Source organism: Eulemur rufifrons, chromosome 29 (assembly GCF_041146395.1).
Source record: "Eulemur rufifrons isolate Redbay chromosome 29, OSU_ERuf_1, whole genome shotgun sequence".
Taxonomy (NCBI): Eukaryota; Metazoa; Chordata; class Mammalia; order Primates; family Lemuridae; genus Eulemur; species Eulemur rufifrons.
Window position 1 is genome coordinate 67,426,009 of NC_091011.1, and position 21,991 is coordinate 67,447,999.

The 21,991-nt window shown below is 34.2% G+C and overlaps 1 protein-coding gene across 1 annotated transcript; it reads right to left on the bottom strand.

The window, feature by feature from the left end:
• Nucleotides 1-207: 207 nt before the first annotated feature.
• TMEM168 (transmembrane protein 168) lies at nt 208-21,225 on the bottom strand. The gene is made up of 4 exons (XM_069461884.1): nt 20,098-21,225; nt 9,121-9,263; nt 7,001-7,275; nt 208-1,489 (listed from the first exon to the last, which is right to left on the bottom strand). Exons 1-4 carry the CDS (start codon nt 21,223-21,225, stop codon nt 942-944), a joined length of 2,094 nt encoding a protein of 697 aa, XP_069317985.1. The 3' UTR covers nt 208-941.
• Between the last annotated feature and the right edge of the window lie 766 nt (nt 21,226-21,991).

Here is a 21,991-nt window from a genome sequence, read left to right on the forward strand (position 1 = left end):
AGACCTGTTTCCTATTCTTTGACTTTCAGTAGAAAAAAATGTTATCACTGAGGATCTGAAAAATAATTTTCATGGCAGAATATTAGCTCTAGAGACCAAAATCTTTTCTGAATACTTAAAATAGACTGAATCAGTCCATGGGAAATTGCTAAATTTCTTTTATAAGAGTACTTTTTGAAGAGGAAGACAATTTGCTTGGAAGGAATTTGTAGCTGGAAACATTGTTCATTACAAAAACATTAAGTTGCCCTGAGAAAGACTTTTAAAACTATCAGTGTTTTCAGGAGCCCCCTCCAATTCACGAAGGAGCAACGTGTAGGTCCTAGCCTTTCATAATTACCTAAATAATGTTTGGATCTAAAAAGTAATTGGGGCTTCTCTGCTACATTGGTTAACCGGTCACAACCAAGGTATCTGAATGTGATGGAGTATAAGCAAATTTTGCATTCATTTTCGGTAGGCCTCTTTCTTTTCTAAGGAGAAAGAGTCTGTAGTTCTTCAAAGAGTCTTGGATCAAACCTGTTCAGAAAAAAGAATCTTCTCTTAAAATAGTAAACAAATTTGTCTGGTCTACATTCTGTAATCTCTGCCTAGAAAATAAGGCATTAGTCATTCTTCATTGGCCACCGTAGAGCACAGACAACTGTTTTCTTTCTAATCACAGGCATATGCAAACATTCCTGAAAGTGCATTGTTATTTTTAACATCTCTTATGTATTTACAGAGTCAGCATTTATGACTCCTTATATACTTTTAGTATAAAATAATGGTTATTCCCAACACCTTACATATACCGTAATTACTTGACAAAAGACAAAGTGAGAGTAGCTACAGAAGTAACAAGATATATTCCACAAATAAAAATACAGCATACAAAAAATGGCAAGTTAGTGATAACTGGTAGTGTGAACTCTTAATAATGTCCCGCTTTGGGGTCCAAATTAAGATTTGACAAGTTTGAAGCCTTGTCCTGTGTCCAGCACGGTAGGAAGAAACCAACTCATCTTTAATCTTTTCAGGCACCTAAAACAAGTTTTGCAGATCCAAAAAAGGTTCAACCCACATAACCAATTTGCCAAATGCACCACAGGGTATGTAATACGAGGAAAGTGTAACATCCAGTGCTTGGCCACATCGCTTCCTGTTGGCAAATGCAGAGTGTAGTCACTCCAGCGTTTTGAAACACCATATACTGCTTTCACTGTGCGTCCCTTTTCAGTCCAGCAGATGTTATTACTGGAATTGCAGTTATATTCTACCCAGTCTTTTGTAAAGTCACCCAGCTGCGGTGGGTCAGCTTCTTCAACATCTACTGTCTTTACCATCTCCGCTCCTTGCACTGCAATATACTGGTCATTAATTTTTCTCACTTCTTTCACCCAAGGGGTTGAATTCTCACTGTCTAGTACGATGATAAGCCGGGAACAGAAGGAACCATTCTTTTCTCTCCACCATTCTAGAAGTGTGTCAAGGCGTAGTATGTCTCCACCTGTGAACAAGAGAAAATTCAAGAGCAATAATTTCTGAAGCCTCTCTTAAGTATATTTTCTTTAAATTCTTAGAATAAGCCAAAAAAAAAAAAAGTGTTTAAAAGATCCTTTCAAAGTATCTTTTCAGAAGATATTTTAAAAAACAGATTTTCAACCTGAGGTAAAAAAAAAAAAAAAAAAATCCTCCTTACTTAAAGGGATATGCCATTATAAATTAAATGGCTTTACATTTTAAATTTAGTGAAAATTATTACACAGGAAAGCTAACATTCTACGGCAGGGGCAGCAAATCATGGCTCTTGGGTCAAACCCTGCCTGCCACCTGTTTATGTATGACCTAAAAGCTAAGAATTGACTTTATATTTTCAAATGGTTGAAAGAAAATCATAAGAGTAATATTTTGTGATGTGTGAAATCACACGAAGTTTAAATATCATGTAATTATTTCCACAAATAACATTTTATTGGAACACAACCACACTCATTCCTTCACATTCTGTCTATGACTGCTTTCACTCTACAATGGCAGAGCTGAATAACTGCAACAGGGATCTTATGGCCCAAAAGCCAAAAATATCTGGCCTGGTACAGAAAAAGTTTGTTGACCCCTGTCCTATACCTTTGATAAATCAATGTTTCCTTAACCTCCTCCTATGTAGGTACCTACCAAATGAAGCACTCTTCCTACCTGTACAAGAATAAGTTTAAGAATGGATTTATATTTAAATCAGTTTTATACCTGAAGAACACCAAAGAAGTTTTAAAAATATACCCCAAAAGGTCTAAGTAAATTTCTGACCTAGAAATCTATCTTACAACTAGTTAATAGGTTTTACATTTGGTTCATTGTGAATTTCTTTTGCATTAATTTTGACTTTTAAGTATGCTACATTAAAATATTATTTATCTTGATTATTGAGTTTTTTGGCACTCCCTTAAGTTTTATGCCTGAGGGAATTGCCACCCTCACCTCACCCTAGCCCTTCCCTGTATCAATGGTACGTTGATGCAATCATTCCAATTCTAGGAATCTGTCCTAAGGAAAACATAGAAGTAGGAACAAAAAATTACATATAAAGATCTTCCCACTGCTATCTAAGGTAGAGTAAAATCTGAAACAGGGGAAGTAAAAATAAATCATGGCATAAAACCTTAGGGGGGAATTTTATAATACAATATTTACAAAGAAATTTTAGGCCAGGCGTGGTGGCTCATGTCTATAATCCCAGCATTTTGGGAGGCTGAAGTGGGAGGATTGCCGGAGACCAGGAGTTCGAGACCAGCCGGAGCAACATAGCGAGACCCTGACTCTACAAAAAAATTAAAAAATAAGCCAAACAGGTGTGGTGGCAGGCACTTATAGTCCTAGCTACTGGGGAAATTGGTGTGGGGAGGACTGCTTGAGCCTAGGAGTTGGAGGTTGCAGTGAACTATGATCACACTACTGCACTCCAGCCTGGATGACACAGTGAGATCCTATCTCAAAGAAAAAAACAAAAAGAAAATTTTAATGATAAGAAAATGTCTATATTAAGAGAAAAAGCATGACATAAAAGTATTATCTACAAAAATTATAGCAGTAGCTATTGTTGGGTGTCTGATTTTCAGGTGGTTTTTAAAATACTTTTCTATATTTTTCTAAAATTTTTACATTAGACATATTATATTTATAATTAGAAAAAGTTTTAATATGCTACAATTTACTAGCACAAGATCCAACAACTTAACTTGAGGATGTACATATCTACCAGGAGCAACTATCCTCTTTGTTAAATCAGCAAAATGATATCACCAGATAGAGAATCTATTGGATTTGATTAGTAATATGACCTCTAAAGCCAGGATATATCACATTCTTTATGTGTACTTAATTAATATTCTTTCACTCATCAGCCTACTATATCTTAAAACCCTGAAAATGAACACCTTGTTTTATGAATTGCTCTAACATGCATGCATATCATTTCAGAGACACTATTTCAATATATGGTCTCCACATACTACTAATGTATTGCTTCACTTAACCTCCAGAAGATACTACTTTTTCAAAAATGGCCAAATGTCAGCGTCTCATTATTACCAGCTATATTAAATTTCTCTGCAGATCAGAGGATGACACAGATTATAAGAGCCATTATACAAATTCCATCTGCCACAAAACATCATTACCCAACATGCCATCCATAACTATTTCCATAAATATTCTTTAGCACATTCTACCCTAATTCTCTTATATAAATGCTCTTTAGAAATCAACAAGACTTAAAGCAGCATTAAAGTCTTTTAAACTATTTCTCTTCTCTTGTTTTGCTCTGCCTTCTCCCATGAATAGGTTCTATGCTGCATTTGGCTTTTGGCCCAGATGCAAAGTGCTTACATTTATCTCAGATAACAGCCATCTGATGCATTTCAAGTAACTGAGACTGCTTTTTAAAGGCTTTATCTGTGATAAACTGCTTTACAGATTATCTACATTTTTCTCATTTATTTCTGTCTCTCTTGTAATTACCATAATTGTTTTTTACCCTCAAGCAAAGAGGAAAAATATCAGGTTCCATATTATGAAACCCAATAAATGTAAGAAGACTACATATTCTAAGAAGTACTATGAGTAAAGGTATGGGATAGAGGGCAAATATAGATTCTCTTTCCCACAGTGATACTTAGTTCTGGACCTGTTTTTAACTTGCTAACCCAAGTAAAACCCAGTCATGACGTTTCCTATTTCAAAGGTTGGTAGAAAGATGACTATTAATAAATATGCAGAGCTTAAAGCTCTCAGTCACTTCATTTGGAATAGATTAAAGCATTTTCCTCAGAGCAGGGTGTTCAATACTATTTCTGAGATAGAATCAGCCTTCAAGCGCTATGTCTGAGGCAGGCCAGACTTCGAACTAACTGAAAAGAAGCCTTCTGGTCCTGGTTCAACTTGGTTACCTGCAAGTGAGCCAGATGCCTCAGGCCAGGACAGTACACAATTGCTGAATTACGAGATAAAACCTACTACTTCTCAGGAAGGGGAGGGCAGTGTGTAGCTATGCTTTCTCCATTATTCCTTTTTTTTTTTTTTTTTTACTTTTTATAATAAAATCTCTGACAAAGAAAGTTACACAGGAATAAATCTTGGCTAACAGAGAAATTCTATATGGTCAATTTATTGGTAGCATACTTAAAAAAAATTACAAAGATATCATTCCAGAATGTATATGTTAAACATTTACCTAAAATATAACAGAGTTAGGTCTTCAAAAATTATTCCTAACTCGTGATGAATAAAAATTTAAGAACACTGATTTATATACTGTTTATCTTAGTGTCTTACTTTTCCTAGAAAAAGAGAAAGGTGATATATTAGTAAACTGAACATCTAGAATTTATTTCCAAAGCCATCTTTAAAAAATACTTAAAATAAATTTTAAAATATTTAACAAGAAAAATGCAAACTTCTTGAAAAATGTTTACATTAGGTAATAAATCCTTCATGTAAAAACACAAAAAGCTTCCTCTTAAAATTAATTCCTTATAATAGTTAAAAATAACAAGGGATATATTCATGTCTACCAAAAGTATCCTTTTTTCCTCATTTGATCTAGGGAGAGTTGTTGTTTTAAGCACTGTAGTAAGTTTCCATAATCAATTCCTGCTTTTAGGTCTGAAATTCTATTTCTGTGAACCTTTTTGAATTGACTAAAACTTCTTCTCTTGTGCTCTGAGAGTTAGTATACACAGAATGCTATACTTTATATGGAATTAAAGTAGGCATAAAGGTTAAAAAGTCATTTTCTACACTGTGATTAAAAAGTTACAGGTCAAGTAAATAGTTTTATAAACTATGTTTGAGTAGTTTTAGTGTTGAGTACCTTTCTGTAATTCTAATTTTTAGAAAATGAGTGATCCATGCTAACAAAAATATCTACTTAACCAGAACAGGCCATTTCTCTACGATCCTGGCTTTCACCCTTGGAGACAACATGGGGGAAAAACACACTTTAGGAGTTGTGCACAGGGGGGGCTTGAATCATGGTTCTATCACTTAGTGTATGACCACAGATAAGTTACATAACCACCTTCAGCTTCCATTTCATCCTTTGAAAAATGAAGGTAACAGAGTGACGGTATCTATCTCAAAGGATTTCACATGAAGATTCTATCTATCAATAACAACATGTGTAAAGTACTAAGCACAATAGCTTAATGCTTAAAATATGCCCAATAAATGTTAGTTCACCTTCACCCTTTCTAGACAGTCACTGAGATAGTCAATATTTATTTGCAAAAGTGAAATATTTCAAAAAATTATTTTTCTTTATGATAAAACCTCAGTTATAAATCTGGCATGAAATTTGTGAGATCACGCTGGTTTCAAATCATCTCTACTTTAACCTTGAGTTTGTTTCCTCCTAGAGTTCTTGTAGTAACAGCTTTGCTTCTGTTTTTCTATACTACTTCTGTTTATCTTTTTCTTTGACCTGAATCTATATTTCCAATTATACTTTATGACATTATTGTATGTGTTCTTGGTTTAAAACATCTAATATCTTTCCTGGAAAAAAAGCAGGGTATAGTTAAATCTAAAAGAACTACTTCAATCTAAAATAAGAAAAATTACTTTGTTTTTTCATGATTCATTCAATGACTTCATCCACCTATCAGTTACCTAAGGATCCCCTACTACGTGTGTTATAGGTCCTAAGCAAATAACAATTTATAAAACAAAGCCCTAGACTTATGGGGTCTGTATTATAGCTGAGAAGACTGACAAATTTACATATTATATAGAGAGATCTCATTTCTCTGTTGGCAGTAACTTTTGAGAAAGAAAGCATTTTTCCCCATATGCATGTAAACCAAAATTATGTTTTTTTTAACAGCCTAAAAGCTTCCAAAAAATGCAAAAAAAAAAAAACCCCTTACAGATTTTTATATCTTAGAATAAAACTCAATGACCATTTCATATTATTGCCTCATTTTACAGATGAGAAAATTGAAGCCAATAGAAGTTCAGTCACTTATCTAAAATAACACTGTTGCAGCAAATTAGGTCCAGAACCAAGGTCTCCTGACCTAAGTACTACTCCATTATCACATTGCCTGCTGTTAAAAATATTGAGCTTTCTAACATAAATAAAACTACACATGTGAAGGACTACTGAAATCGGCATTCATAACATTTAAAGACAAAAAATACTGGTCAAAATAGTTTATCAGCTTCTGAAACATATATTTCATAATTCTGAAAACACTTTAAAGGGAAACTGATAAGTCTGAAATCAAAATTATTTTTCTAATTATATCTACAAGACATAATTCTCAAAACCTTATTAGAGATTACTAAAATTATGCTAAGCAGGTATGCTAAAGAAAAGAAAAACTTAAGAGTCATGTATAGTTGGTAAACTGTGAAATAGAAAAAATTAAGAATCCTAGAAATTTAATGTCTCTGTGTGGATAAGAGATTTCCATGAATATGTGTATTTTCACAACAGTGAAACTGCCAAAGGTGAATTTACCTGCTAGAGCCCACTCTCCTGTACCATGGGTGTGTCCGCTGTAATACAAAACATATGTGTCATGTCTCGGTCCATCCACAGTCCGAAGTTCAAGGAAAGCTTTCAGTTTGGAATGTAGAGTATCAAAAGACAGTCCACTTGTGGAATAGTCACATCCATAGGTCTCAATCATATGATATGCAAAAAATCTTTGGATAGCGTTGAGCATGCCAGTAGACCTCAAATTTAACTCTTGTACATGTTCTGGTGGAAGCAATGTTGGCTGACCATCCGGACTGAAGTAGGAGAAAAAACAATTATTTTGGTGTGCAAGAAGTATTCATTCTATGTCACATTCTCATCTATCATTTATAATTAAGAATCACAACAGTTGTTGCTAACTAAATGGCAGAATTTTTAAAAATCATCTTTTCTAAAATTCCTATAGTGCTAAAAATTAAGCTTGGAAAACCAAGACCTGGTTCCTTAAAATTGTATTTCCTATCATTAAAACAATAACCAAACTAAAATCTGGGAGAATACATCCAAATGTAGAGACAGCTCTATTCTTACATATTTTCGTACTAAATGACAGATAATGGACAAGACTTCTAAAAGTAGAAGTAGGATTATACAGTTTAAAGAACATCTGGGTGGGACTATAAAGAAAGACCTTTTTATTCCTGAGGAAAAAATTTTAACATACAAAATATGAAAGTAATATTTTAATTATATATTTAATTTATGTATTGAAAAATACAGGGTTGTTATAAAGTTGGGTTCAAGTTTTACTAACTTGAGGTAAATGATACTTCAAGTTTCATAGAAGAAATGATAGAAGAAATTAATGACATTTAAAAACAATTATTAAAATTTAGGTCCATTGCCTTACACTATCCAACACTAATTGAAGACCTAGATCTGATCCTGGGACAAATGTAAAATGGTAAAGACAATAAACCAAGTCTTATAATTAACAAAATACCATCAATATTGAGGGGGAAAAAATCATAACTCCTACCTAGAAAAGGGATTTCCATCAGGAATTTTGAAAACTTTAGATTTTGCTTCATGTATCATTAATACTATTCTAATAAAACTTTGGTGGTTTTCATTAAAATATTTTGTTCTATACTTGTAACATTTAACAATCACAAAAAAGTAAAAGAACAAGCAATACATAAAAAAGCCATAATGGAGTAAAAATCTAACTGAATATTGCTATTTCCACACATTCTTTCTGTAGAGTTGTCACATCTGACTTTATGTAACCCTTCCAAATCTGTTTCTTTCACTTCTCATGAGGACTTTTGACTTAATCAAACCTTTAACATGGAGGAAAATATTTCCTACAAATATTCTATTTTGGGGTTTTATGTCAAATATTTGAAATCAGATAAAAATTTTTGATATTGAAGTTCCACCCCCAAAAGAAAGTATGATGAAAACTTAGTTATCAAAATTCATTAACAGCAAAGACCTATTTTTTTTTCTATTTTAAAGGTATTTAGCTACAAAAGAAAAATAAATATGTAGCAATATTTATAGATTTATAGAGATGTCTCACACATTTGGGGGTAAAAATTATTTTGGAATAAATCTACAATCAAATATTTATTAAACTTCTGCCAATTTTTCGAATTCCTGGTATTTGTATGGCATTGTTCAGTGTGCAGAATGTTTTTACACTCATATTTTTATTAGCTCTTCATAAAATTCCTGAGATGAGCAGAATAGGTATTACCATGTACATTTTAGATAAAGACACTGAGGTTCAGAGTTTTTGCCTAAGGTAACACAGAATTCTGGCATCTCAGGCCCAGTGCACATTCTATTATATTTCAATATGTTGTTTCACAGAACATTTTCTTAAATAAGATTCTCCCTTTAGGGTAGGACCTTTCCTTAGAAAACTTACTCATATTTTCTGATTTCTAGCTAACATATAACTCAATCATATTTATTAAAATATTTAAATTGAACCCTGAATATTATATTATCACTTGGAGTAGATTTCTAAAAATTTGGAATAAAGAAATACAACAGTTAGGTTTTGAAAAGTTATTTTACATCTATGTTCATATAAATATTAAGAAAATGTTATGAATCAAGTAATTATTAACTATACTAGATTACTGTACCTGCAGAAGTTGGTGGGAATCACAATAGCATATCCAACAGACGTTCCTCCTAAACAGTTACCCAATTCATGGAAGAGCCCATGAGCCATGGATTCCAATGGCAAAACAATTAGAAACATGCTCAAGAAGATTCCATTTGTTGGCTACAAGAAATTCAAAACATGTTTACACAGTATGTGTGGATATATTTATGTGTATGTGCATATATATTGATATACATGCATATCAATTCACATTTTTATCTCTGCTTTCAAAAAGGATAAAAAGGAAAATAATGATCTAAAGACAATTGTAAGTTAAAACAGACAAGTACACATGGATGAGCTAACTAGCACAGAGAATCCTAAATTTATCTCTAAGCTTCTTGGAGGCTGTGGTGCAAAACACAGCACCTCACATTTTTAAAAATTTGTCAAAAAACATCCTATCCAAAATAAAAAAAACATACCCACTGTTTAATATGACATAGAAAAAGCCAGAAAACAAAACTCTTATTAAAACTCACATGCCTTATGTGATTTTTCAAATAAAACGTTCATTTACTAGGGTATTTTAGAAAGAGCTCATCTTTTTCTGTGAAAAAGGTCCAAAAATTGGAATAAAATCTTAAGGTAAGACCCTAAAGATATCAAAATGAATTTCATTCTTATAATACAGTTTATCTTTGAAAAGCACTGAACTCCCTACACATCTAAATTCAAAATGTTAACAAAAAAGAAAAAAAATATTAAGGATATTTAAGCATCCTAAAAGCAGAACGGAAAGTAGAGAGGCAGAAGAAATATTAAAAGGAGGCAGCAATTAGGTATTAATTGAAATAAAAAAAGCAGAAAAAATTAAAGGACCATTTAAATGAAAAGAAAATGGAAGGATGATAGTCACTTAGTCCTGAACTGTATCTGTAGAATACTGATACTATTCCACATTCTTTATAAATTGTTACTGCACATATTACATACCTGTGTGCATGAACACACATTCTTAACACTGAGTGGTTCATCTATCAAAAATTTTAATAAAAAGTAGAGAATTTACTCCTATAATGGACGATGGATATAATGTCCTATGTACATCCTATTTTATCAATTATATGACAAAGTATATGCTCACTGAAAAACACAAATAAGTAAAAAAAATAGGTGATTAAAATCATTCCAAGTACCATCACCCATACACAACTACTAACTTTTAGCTGATTCCCTACTGTTAGTATTTAGATTGCTTACAAAATTTGCCATTACAACAAAACTGGAATAAATAACAAGTTCTCTGATTATTAATGAGGTTAAATACCTTTGATCATCTGGGTTTCATCTTTGGTGAAGTGTTAAATATTCTGCCCACTTTCTATGGGGCTGGTCTTTTTCTCATTGACTGACAGAATTGTTAACATTTTAGATAAAAGTCTTTTGTAGGTTGTAGTGCAAATACCTTTTCCCTTCTGTGACTCCCTTAATGCTGTTTTTTGCTTAACATAAGTTCTTAATTGTAATCTGGTCATTTTGTATCACATTAAAGAAATCTTGCTCTACTCAAATGTTAAGAAGATATTTTACATTATTCTTTAAAGGTGTTATTGTTTCGCCCTTCACATTTAGGTCTTTAATCCAAATGTAATTGATTGTTTGTGATAATGGCCCAATTTCATTTTTTTATTCCGTAGGAACACCCAGTTGTCCAAGTACCAATTACACAAAACATCAACCATTCCACATTATTCTACAGTGCCATGTTTGTCATAAATCCAGTATTCATGGATCTGTTTTGGGACTCTTTTCTGTTCTACTGGTTTATTTGACTAACTTTTCACATATATCCTTTGGCCTTTGTTTACTCCTTTTCTTTCTGGGACTCGAATCAAACACAGGTGAAATTTTTTCACTGTAGTATCCTCTTTGAGTTTTACCCTTTTCTTCAATACATTATTTTCTGTAATTTTTCCTCTTCTGTGCTCCTTCTTGCATAACTTCTGAGCGCTATCTTCCAGTTCATTAACGCTTACTTCAGCTTTGTCTAATCTACTTTTAAGCTTGCACACTGAAATAACTTCAGGTGTTTCATTTTCTGAGTCTAAAATATCTATTTAGTCCTTTTCAAACCTTAACATTTTTTATAGTTTCCAGTCTCCTACCATTATGTTCTGATCTTTGCTTTTAGTTTTTCAACTTAGTAAGAAAGATGGTTTGCTCTGTTTGATAATTTCAATATCTCAGTACTTTTTTCTGCTGTCTGTTGGATCTGCTGCTTTTTGCTGTTGGTGCCGTGTGTGTACATACCTGGTTTTATTTATGATACTTATATGTATGTAAAAAAAATTGTGATTTATTTTAAGCCTAGGAAAATATCTTCTCCAAGAGAGGATTTTTGTTTTTTTCCAGAGAGGTGGGGGCATTACCAGTCTACATATCTTAATCTAGGTTTGACCACTTAATCCAGGTTGGACCACTAATAGGACACAAGGCCAGGCAGGATGCAAGTTCATGAGAGAACTGTAATATACATAGCTCCACCTTTTCCTTCAGTGTGTCAGCTTAAAATGGAAGTCATTTACCAGAGATTTCACTTCTAGAGGCCCTGGCTTTGATTTTTGCTCCTCCTGAGGGGACTAGAAGTACAGCTCAGCTTTGAAAATGATTCCCTTTACATTTATTAATAACAAATGTCTGCAGGGCATAGAGCTCCATCTTCCTGTCCCAGATAGTATGGTATGTTTTTCCATTCAAGTCTTCTTTTATAGCTTTCAGGAGTTTTGTTTTATAGGATATTTCTTTCTTTCTTCTTTTTTTTTTGTTTTTTAGAGACAGGGTCTCTAAAAAGTTGATCTCCCATTCTCTTATAATCAATTCTATTCATGCTTTTGTATCTATCATTCCACATATAGGTCTCCAGGAACCTTCATCTGAGTCCTAATGTAATACTTCTTTGTAGCCTAATACAGTTGACTATTCCTCCTCCAATTTATGTATATATTATTTTTAGAGATGGGGTCTCACTCTGTTGTCCGGGCTGGAGTGTAGTGGCTTAATCATAGCTCATTGCAACCTTGAAGTGCTGGGTTCAAGCAAATCCTCCTGCCTCAGCTTCCTGAGTAGGCATCCTCCATCATGCCCTGCTAATTTTTAAATTTTTTGTGGAGATGGGGTCTTGCTACATTGCCCAGGCTGGTCTTCTCATTTTATGTTTTCTGAAGAGTAGATATTCTTAATTTTGGTATAGTCCAATTTATTTATTTATTTTTTATAAATAATCTTTTGATGTCATATGTGAGAATCTTTACCTGACCTCACTTGAATAGAATCTTTGCCTAACCTCTATAAATAGCTTTGGTTTTGTTTTTTTGTTAGTTTTACTGAGCTTAATATTTTCAGAATGAGTCAATAGGATCATTCCAAGTCATTTACATTAAGAAGCTAAAATTTTACCATTAACTTCTGTTGTGTTTTGTTCATAATCTCATTTCATCTTTAAAATGCAACACTGCAGCTGTTGTTTCCCGCAATTTGTATTATGTTCACTGAATGCCCTATTTGCTTTCCTTTTATACTTTTTTCCTTAAATAAGTCAATCAGACACAGTGCCATAGCATTTGGTGTTAGTTTTATTGCTCATCTATAGACTTTTCTAAAACTATGATAAATTATAATCCACAGAAGGATAAAACGGGGGAAGAGTGCCTAGATACCTAAGGAAACATACCCTAAAGCATTCTTATATTGAGATTCTCTCTGAAATTGTTCACAGGAGATTTTATATGCCTTTTCTTGCCAACCACTGTCATTTACAAATTTCATGGGGGTTTGAGACAGCTTTTTGTAGAAGCCCTTTTGACCCAAACCAAAAAAACTCCAATCACAGTTGATTTCTCTGGAGGGGAAGTGATGGCAGTCACTGTGTATGACAGATGTCTTAAGATCAGCCTCATAGCCAAGAGAGAGAGATGAGATCCACAGATGACGCGCTGTTTCATTTCTAGCAAGATGGCAGGAACAGCTATAGTACCTCACTTGGCATGGGGAGCAGGGAGTTTTCAAATCTGCTGCCAAAATTAGAAATGCTCATTTTTCATAACTTTTGTTTTATTTTATTTCTCCTCCTAAAGTTTTGAGCTATTTTATTCTATATGAGAATGAAGACTGATTTCTATCTGGAAGATACAGAGAGCCTCTTTTAATTTCATGTTTTATCACTTCTGCCAGAACACTATGAAACAGATTTTTTTCCCTCCTAAAATACCAATAACAGTGTTCTGTATATTGTTTTCTTCATGATAAGGAACATGATATTTCTTCTTCTCTTTAACTGGTTTTCCAACTTAAAACATTAAAACCTTTTTTTAAATGACTATAGATATCAATTTTTTTCCATTTTAGTAATAACAGGATCTACCTTAACTATTTTCTACGTGCTAACCACTTCACCACCACTCTTATTTTTTATTTATTAATTTGTTTAATTCTCATGACACTATAGATAGGTACCATTACTGTTCCCAGTTTGTAGATGAGAAATGTGCTTGAGAGAGAGAGATCAGAAAACTTTCTCAACACAGCTGGTATGAATCCAGGCAGTCTGCCTTCATAGGCTTTACTCTTACTTAACCACTTTACTTAGTTTTGTGTAATTTTAGAGTGGGAAATGAGCCCAGCGATTATTTAATCTTTTCATTTTGCCCATGGGGAAAAGTAAGATTCAGTAGACTGCCTGAATTTGATTCCCAGACCTGAGTTGTTTCACCTTTATTAGGATTGTACTCTTAAAAAATTTCTATTTTTATGTTTTTTGAGGCTACTCAGCCAAAAAATAGATTCCTAATGCATCTACTGGGGCCTTAACAACTACATACCAAGATCTCCCAAATAGCAACAGTCATTTTGATTAAAAAGTAATAGTTGTTTAGATTTCATTTTGCTCATAATGACCTCATTTCAACTTAAAAATGCTTCATTGCACACTACAGCTACCATTTATTGTGCTAGACATATTTTGTGTATTTCTAATATTTAGAATAAGCTCATAACCTAAATATTATCCCCTTTTTACAGATTCAGGAAATCAAGACTCAAAAGGTTAATTAACTTGTTCACATACACACAGAAAATAAGTGGCTGAGCTAGGACTGAACCAAAGTCTAACTACAAAGCTTAGGTGCTTTCCACTATACCCAACTGCCTCCACATAAAGAAATCACTTGACTTTAAAACTATAAAGTGGCTTTCATAATATTCTTAAATTTCCTGAACTAAGCAAAGTTTTGAAAGTTGCCTGTGGTTTCTTAAATCTAGGTTTCTCACACTGAACAGCATAGTATCTCCATTTATATATTGCTTTTTAACATACATTCGTATTTCTATTTCTAAGTTGGGCTTCATTTTCTTTAGTTTTCACCTGGCTTATCTCAGGTACTCATACAAAAATACTTCTAAACAAGCAAACAAGAATTATATGTTTCTTATATAAATGCCAGATTTTTTAAATGAAATTGTGACATTGGTATCTGTATGTTTGTTGCATAGAGATTTTGTTCTTGTTACCTGAAAAATTTTAGGATATAAAATGTTGAGTATTTTGACCATAACTTGAAATTAAGTCTTAACTTGACATTAAGAATCTTTTCATGTGCTTACTTGCCATCTGTATGTCTTCTTTGGTAAAGTATCTGTTCAGGTCTCTTGAATATTTTTATTTATTTTTCATTTTTTTAGATACAGGGTCTTGCTCTGTTGACCAGACAGAGGGCAGTGGCGGCATCATAGCTCACTGCAGCCTCAAGCTCTTGGGCTCAAGTAATCCTTCCACCTCAGCCTCCCCAGTAGCTGGGACTACAGGTGCGCACCATCATGCCTGGCTAATTTTTTTTTTTTCTTAGAGGCAGGGTCTCCCTGTGTTGCCCAGGCTGGTCTCAAACTCCTGGCCTCAAGCAATCCCTCCTGCTTCAGCCTCCCAAAGTGCTGGGTTTACAGGTGTGACCCACTGTTCCCAGCTACAAATGTTTATAGTAGCTTTATTCATAATTACCAAAAAACTATAAATAATTTCAATGTCTCTCAATTGAATAATCTGCATAGATAAACTATAGTATATCCATACAATAGAAAACTGCTCAGCAATGAAAAGGAATAAATTATTGATATGCACAGCAACATGGATGAATCTCAAATGATTTATGCTAAGTCAAAGAAGTCAGACTCAAAAAGCTACATATTATGTGATTTTATGTATATTACATTCTGGAAAAAGAAAATGTCTAGAAGAAAGAAAACAAATTTGGGGTTGCCAAATGCCAAAGGTGGGGAGAAGGACTGACTACAAAGGAGTAGGGGGGAATTCTGGGGGTGATGGAACTACTCTACATGTTGACTGTGGTAGTGGTGGTCACACAACTACATGTGTTTGTCAAAATTGCAGAATTACTAAAAAGGGTGTATGTTCCTGTATGCAAATTTTTCCTTAATAATTTTTTTTTTTTTTTACGTTAAGCTAAGTAAAACTAACAAAACCCCAAACTTTTCATATGTAAAAGCTTTGGAGAAAGTGGCAAAGCCCATTTTGGGGAATTAAGGTCTAAATTACAATTGTGCTCCATTAGGCATGTTAATCTCATGTGTTTTGTTTTACTTTTCTAGTAGTAAAAGGAGAATACATTTGACCCCCTAAAAGTATACTTTAAAAGATAAGTAAATCCATTGTAAGATGTTTTATAATTTGCCAATGCCAGCTGCTAGGTCACTAACCCAATGAAATCCAAAATTACACTTTCTCTTACCCTACATTCCCATAGGCTCCCTTCAGCTTGTCAACATCTTTTCAACATTTTCTCTTTGACCATCCACCATGTCAGAACACTCAATGCTACATTTCATCAAGTAACATCAAATTCCCCTTAAATTTTACTTCTCAACAAGATCTATTAGTTTTTCCTTTGACAGTACTCTTAGTCTCATCCTTGTCATAGAACATTTTCCTATCACCTTAGTCCAGGTCCTTATCTCTTGCTCCTAGGTAGCCTTCTCGATTTCCATCTATCTCTTTTGTCGATCCTGTCCATGGCTGACAAATTGATCTACTCAAAAGGCTTCTTTAATTCTGTATCTTGCCACATTGGGTCTGCCCACACCTAACCAGTGGCACGGTTTTTCCAGTGGAAATCCACTGAAGGATATTTTAATTGAATAGTGAAAAAAAACAGTTTAGCATTTTAGTATTACTCTCACAGAAATGTGATGAATGGGATTAGATTACACTAAAAAGTTAAACAGTATTAATATCATTTTAGGATTTGAGTAATAGTTAACTAAAAACCAATTTAAAGAATTTGAGCTGGCCCTTATACTTTACTTAATGATGTTATTATCCCCAAAACAGTCTTGTCCTAACAAAGCTATTAATTGCTTGCCTTTCACTATAAAATTTTCTGATTCTTTCATCATTCAAAAGGATTGGGACATGTATAAATCCTGTAGATGCTTCCTAAATTGCACTTGACATAGACGTTAAAAGGTTTTTGGGGAGGGGTGGGTAATGGGAGTAGTTGAGGGGTAGAGGCAAGGATTTCATGGTCAAGTAACTTTTGAAATGTTTCTCTTTCTGTATTTTGAACATCTTTTCTCTGAGCATACTCACTAATATCTCACAGAACACTGGGCAGAGTTTGAAATCTTTCTACAGAAGAATAGTTAAATCAAAATTAAGTTAGAAATGTTTAATTGCCTCCTAGGCACAAAACCTACACCACCAGCAGCAGTTACCAAATAGCAACTAAATTGGGGAATGCAGACACAACTCAGGATGATTCACTGGTCTTGAAGAGCCAAATGAACACCTTGCCACTCAATGGGTGCACTGCTGACCAGGAGTTCCTACATCACCTAGAAGATTTTTAGATATGCAAAGTCTCACACTTTTTCCCCAAATTACTGAATTTCAATCTTCAGAATTTGAACAAGATCCCCCACCTGATTCATAGGCATATTAAAGTTTAAGAAGCACTGGTCTAGAACAAAGATGAGTAAACTTTTTCTTAAAAGGGCCAGATAGTTAATATTTTAAGCTTTATGGGCCACACAGTCTCTGTTATAACTATTCAATTATGCTGTTTACCATACTGATAAGAGTCAGTATAGTAAGAAGATATAGCAAAGATGCATATACAACTACAAACAGAGTTGCAAAACACATAAGGTAAAAAAAAAAAAAATGACAGAATTGAAAGAGGAAATTGACAATTCAGCAGTTATAATGGAGATTTTAACCTCTGTATTATAGACCTAGACAGAAAATCAGCAAGGATATAGATTTATGAACAACACTATCAACTGACTTGACCTCACTGATATTTATATACACTGTACCCAACAACAGAGCACTCATTCTTTTCAAGTGAATGTGGAATAAAACATACATCAGGCCACAAAACAAGTCTTACTAAAAGGCTAAAATCATACAAGCTACTTCTCTAACCACAGAATTAAATTAGAAGTCAACAACAGAAAAACATGTGGGAAATCCCCAAGTATTAGGCTATCACACAAAAAATTTATAACCCATGGGTCAAAGAAGAAATTTCAAGGGAAATTAGAAAATATCTGGTGTAATGGCATAGTACTGACATGAGGATAGACATACAGATCAATATAACAAAATAGCTAAAAAATAAAGCATAATTTACAAAGGTGCCAAGGCAATTCAATGGGAGAAAAGATTAGTCTTTTCTATAAATGGTGCTGGAACAATTAGATATCCATATACAAAAAAAAAAAAAAAATCCTTTCCTCATACCATTAACTCAAAATGGATCATACATCTATACCTACATGTAAAAAACGATAAAGCTTATGAAGGAATTGTGACCTAGTGTTGAACAAAGATTTCTTAGCTAAGCAAAGTCCATAAAAGAAAAAGTTGATAAATTGGACTTTGTAAAATTAAAAACTTTTACTCTTCAAAAAAGCATCATTGCGGTGGAATTACAGGCAGGTGTGGTGGCTCATGCCTGTAATTCTAGCACTTCAAGGAGCCAATGGTAAGAGGATTGCTTGAGGCCAGGAGTTCAAGACCAGCCTGGGTAATAGCGAGACCCTGTCTCTACAAAAAATAAAAATATTAGCCGGGCGTGGTGGTGCGTACCTATGGTCCCAGCTACTTGGGAGGCTAAGGCAGGATTGCTTGCGCACAGAAGTTGGAGGATGTAGTGAGCTATAATGATGCCACTGCACTCTAGACTGGGCAACAAAGTGAGACCCTGTCTTAAAAAAATAAAATAAATAAATAAATAAATAAAAAAGATAAGCCACAGACTGGGAGAAAACATCTCCAAATCCTTTATCTGATGAAGTGATAAAGAGCTTGTATCCAGAATATATACAGAACTTTTAAAACTCAAGACAAATGACCAAATTTGAAAATGACCAAAAGATTTAAATATTAATAGATCAACAACAAAAAAGTAAATGGCTCACACATGAAAAATGTTCAACACCATTAGTCATTGGAGACATGCAAATTAAAAACACAATGAGATACTACTCCACACCTAAATTGAGGGATCAACTTTAGGAAAAAGAATAGAAGGTGAGAATCTAGAAATTGATTCTTTTAAAATTGTCTTTGCTGATATACTCCTTGGAAAGCTTTTGTGTACCTCCCGTGGTATACATACTGTACTTGAAGACCAATGGTATAAGAAAAAAAGAATTTGGTGACAAAGAAAATATTTGTTTAACAGAATTTGGCCTGGAATGGCAATCGACATGAATGAGGATGACTTGGAAAAAAAAAAGTAGTTAGGCCTGGGAAAGGAGCTAGCAGGAAGAGGAGAGGCAAGGAAGAGGGAGAACTCTCGTTACAGTTTGTGATGTTATCATCATCATTCTGATAGTCCCTAGCACTGGCAACTAGAGCAAAGTGAGGGCAATATCCTCAGGCAACACCCCAAATGTTATCATCATCTGCTTGACTCCCACAAAGGCTGCCAGCCACAGCCTACAGTGACTAGAAAGCATCATGCCCAGGCAAGTCTCCACAACTCCAAGTTCAAACGCTTCTAGAAATCACTTCATAGCAACAAACTGGTGCAAAGCAGAGAACTACACCAAGCAGAGGTGACCTTCCTTTATGTCCCACATTCCAGCCTTATGTATGCAGATCATAGCATTTGTCAGACTGTAATCATAATTTCATGTTTACAATCCAGCCTCTTCCCTGTCCCATGAGAGACTGTGCCTTCTTTAAGAACAGAGACATGTTGAGATCTTCAGCACCCAGCACAGTGCCTGGCACACAGTACATGGTCAATAAGTATCCAGTAAATGGAAGACTGGGTTTGTGAATACTGTAGATACAAACTCCCACTGTACAATCTGAAACTCTTTGTCTACAAGAACCTTTTTTTAAACATTTGTACACAGCAAATATACTGTAAAATCCATTTTTCTTTCTTAGGAGAGTCTCTATAATTAGGAACCTGATAATGTTGTTATATACCTAATCACCTTTTATATAAAATCTTCAGGGAAATTACTACATAAAAGAAAGGTGCCGTAGCCAGGAGACCAGGGACTAGATAGAAGTTAGGTGCTCTTGTTCTTACTAGTACCAGTGACTCTGGATGTGTCTTCCCTGGCTCACAGTTTCCTCATGGTAAAATGAAAGCATCAAAGTACAATCTCTAAATATTCTCCAAAGGCCAGTATTCTAAGGATCTTTAATCTATAAGTGTTTCACTAATGAATAATAAAGAAGTGGGAAGCATGTCGCATGCTGAGTATTCCTAACATTTTGGTACCTCTTTGCTAGATATCAAACTAAATTATTATGTCAAAATGCAGTCAGTGCTTCAAGTCCATGAACAAAATTAGATAACAGCCAAAAAGGAATCTCTTTTGCAAATAAGGAACTTGATCTTACAATTCTAATTTCAATTCTTAAAGTAGGATTTTATCACATATAGGCATTGACATAATAGACAAACCATAAGCTTACCTGCCAGGAAACTGCTCCCAAAATCGCTGTTGCAAGAAGACTGAAAAAAACCAACTGCTCTGAAATTAAACAAAAATGACGCATCCCTTTGGATGCCATTATTCTATCAAGGCTATTGTTATCTGCCCTGTGGGTAAAATATACTTTATGGCAGTCATTTAATTTGGTATGGAATCCCCAAAGAGTTAAAAGAAAAATAATATGGCAAATCATCCAGAAAATTCCAAAAATGGAAAAGCCTGGTATTACAAAATACCAGAGATGAGTGTCTCTAAGTTTAAATGCTGAAAGAATAAAAAACGTAAGCTCAATCATTCCAGTAAAAACAACTGAAAATCTTCTGCAAATTCTTCCACGGTACAAAAAGGGTTTCCACCTTTCAGTTACTGAAAGTCCACTAAAATAAATGTCAAGGAAAGGATCAGTTATCAGGCAAATAAAAAAACATGCAAAAGCAATTGGATTTTTGGGAGTCTCCAATGAGGAAAAAAATAACAAGACTGCAAAAATAACTAAGTTTGGAATAGCTAGGAAAGACTTCATTCTCAGGTCAATAATCAGCATGGCCAAGGCTACAACAAGTAAAATGACACTCAGAGACTTTTCCACCAACATAGTTGTGCTGGCAATAGCAAATCCAACAAGTTCCAGAAATTCAACTGTAGTTAGTAAAGTGGGTCGATGACGGACATAACCAGAAATTCTCTCCACCAGAGAGCACAATATCCTTAATACTATGGAAGTTAAAAGCAAATACTTGGTTGATTCTTCTTTCACATCATTTTTAAAAGATGAATTATCAAGAAAACATAAGAGGCCAAGCAAGAATCCAAACCAAAGATTGGAGAGGCTTAAACTTGCTGCTTCCATTGAAAAATAATAATAGAGTATGCTGGCAATTCCAAGAACAAAAAGGCCAAGAATAAAAATTACCAAAATTAAGGAATTTGCGGTTTTTTCCCATCTTATGTACAGACCTAAGCATATAGCAACCAGTAAGTTGATTCTGGCTAAATAGCCAAGATATCTCACTGAAGAATGCATGTTCACTTCTCTATTTACTTCTTCCAGTCTTGTCATTGCTAAATAGAGACAATGACTAAAGCAATAACGCAGTGATTTACACATGTAATCGCAATTTAGGCCTTTCCCCCCACGTTACAAAAACTGCTGGTATTCATTCAGCAAATCCAATGTATCCGTAACTCCTATTTCAACATCTTCTCAGGTGGAAATTTTGTTTATAGTGATCTAAAAAGAAGAAAAAATATTTCAGTGTTAACTTTTTGTCATTTATGTGCATCTTGTTTATATAAAATAATAACTGAAAAACAAAGGTTCTTCTCAAATCCAGTTTAAAAACTGATTTGCACATACCTTAATAGTTACCGTTTCTAGATTAAAAACTTGGCAGTTTATCCAAAAGAAAATGGCTGTGCTTTGTTTAAAATTTTTTTTATTTTAAATTATTATGGGTACATAATAGTTGTATATCTTTATAGGGTACATGTGATTTTTTTTTTTTTTTTTTTTTTTTTTTTTTTGTTGTTGAGACAGAGTCTCACTTTGTTGCCCAGGCTAGAGTGAGTGCCGTGGTGTCAGCTTAGCTCACAGCAACCTCAAACTCCTGGGCTCAAGCGATCCTACTGCCTCAGCCTCCCGAGTAGCTGGGACTACAGGCATGCGCCACTATGCCCGGCTAATTTTTTCTATATAGATTTTTAGGTGTCCATATAATGTCTTTCTATTTTTAGTAGAGACGGGGTCTCGCTCAGGCTGGTCTCGAACTCCTGACCTTGAGCAATCCACCCGCCTCGGCCTCCCAGAGTGCTAGGATTACAGGCGTGAGCCACCGCGCCCGGCCTACATGTGATGTTTTGATACAGGCATACAC

Bases quoted from the DNA above. Each gene is read 5' to 3' on its own strand.
- TMEM168 (XM_069461884.1), bottom strand. From the start codon at position 21,225: ATGTGTAAATCACTGCGTTATTGCTTTAGTCATTGTCTCTATTTAGCA. The intron at 9,264-20,097 runs GTAAGCTTATGG...AATTTCTTGTAG, and splicing joins TGGGAGCAGTTTCCTGGCAG to CCAACAAATGGAATCTTCTT. The intron at 1,490-7,000 runs GTAAATTCACCT...TCTTGTTCACAG, and splicing joins AGGAGAGTGGGCTCTAGCAG to GTGGAGACATACTACGCCTT.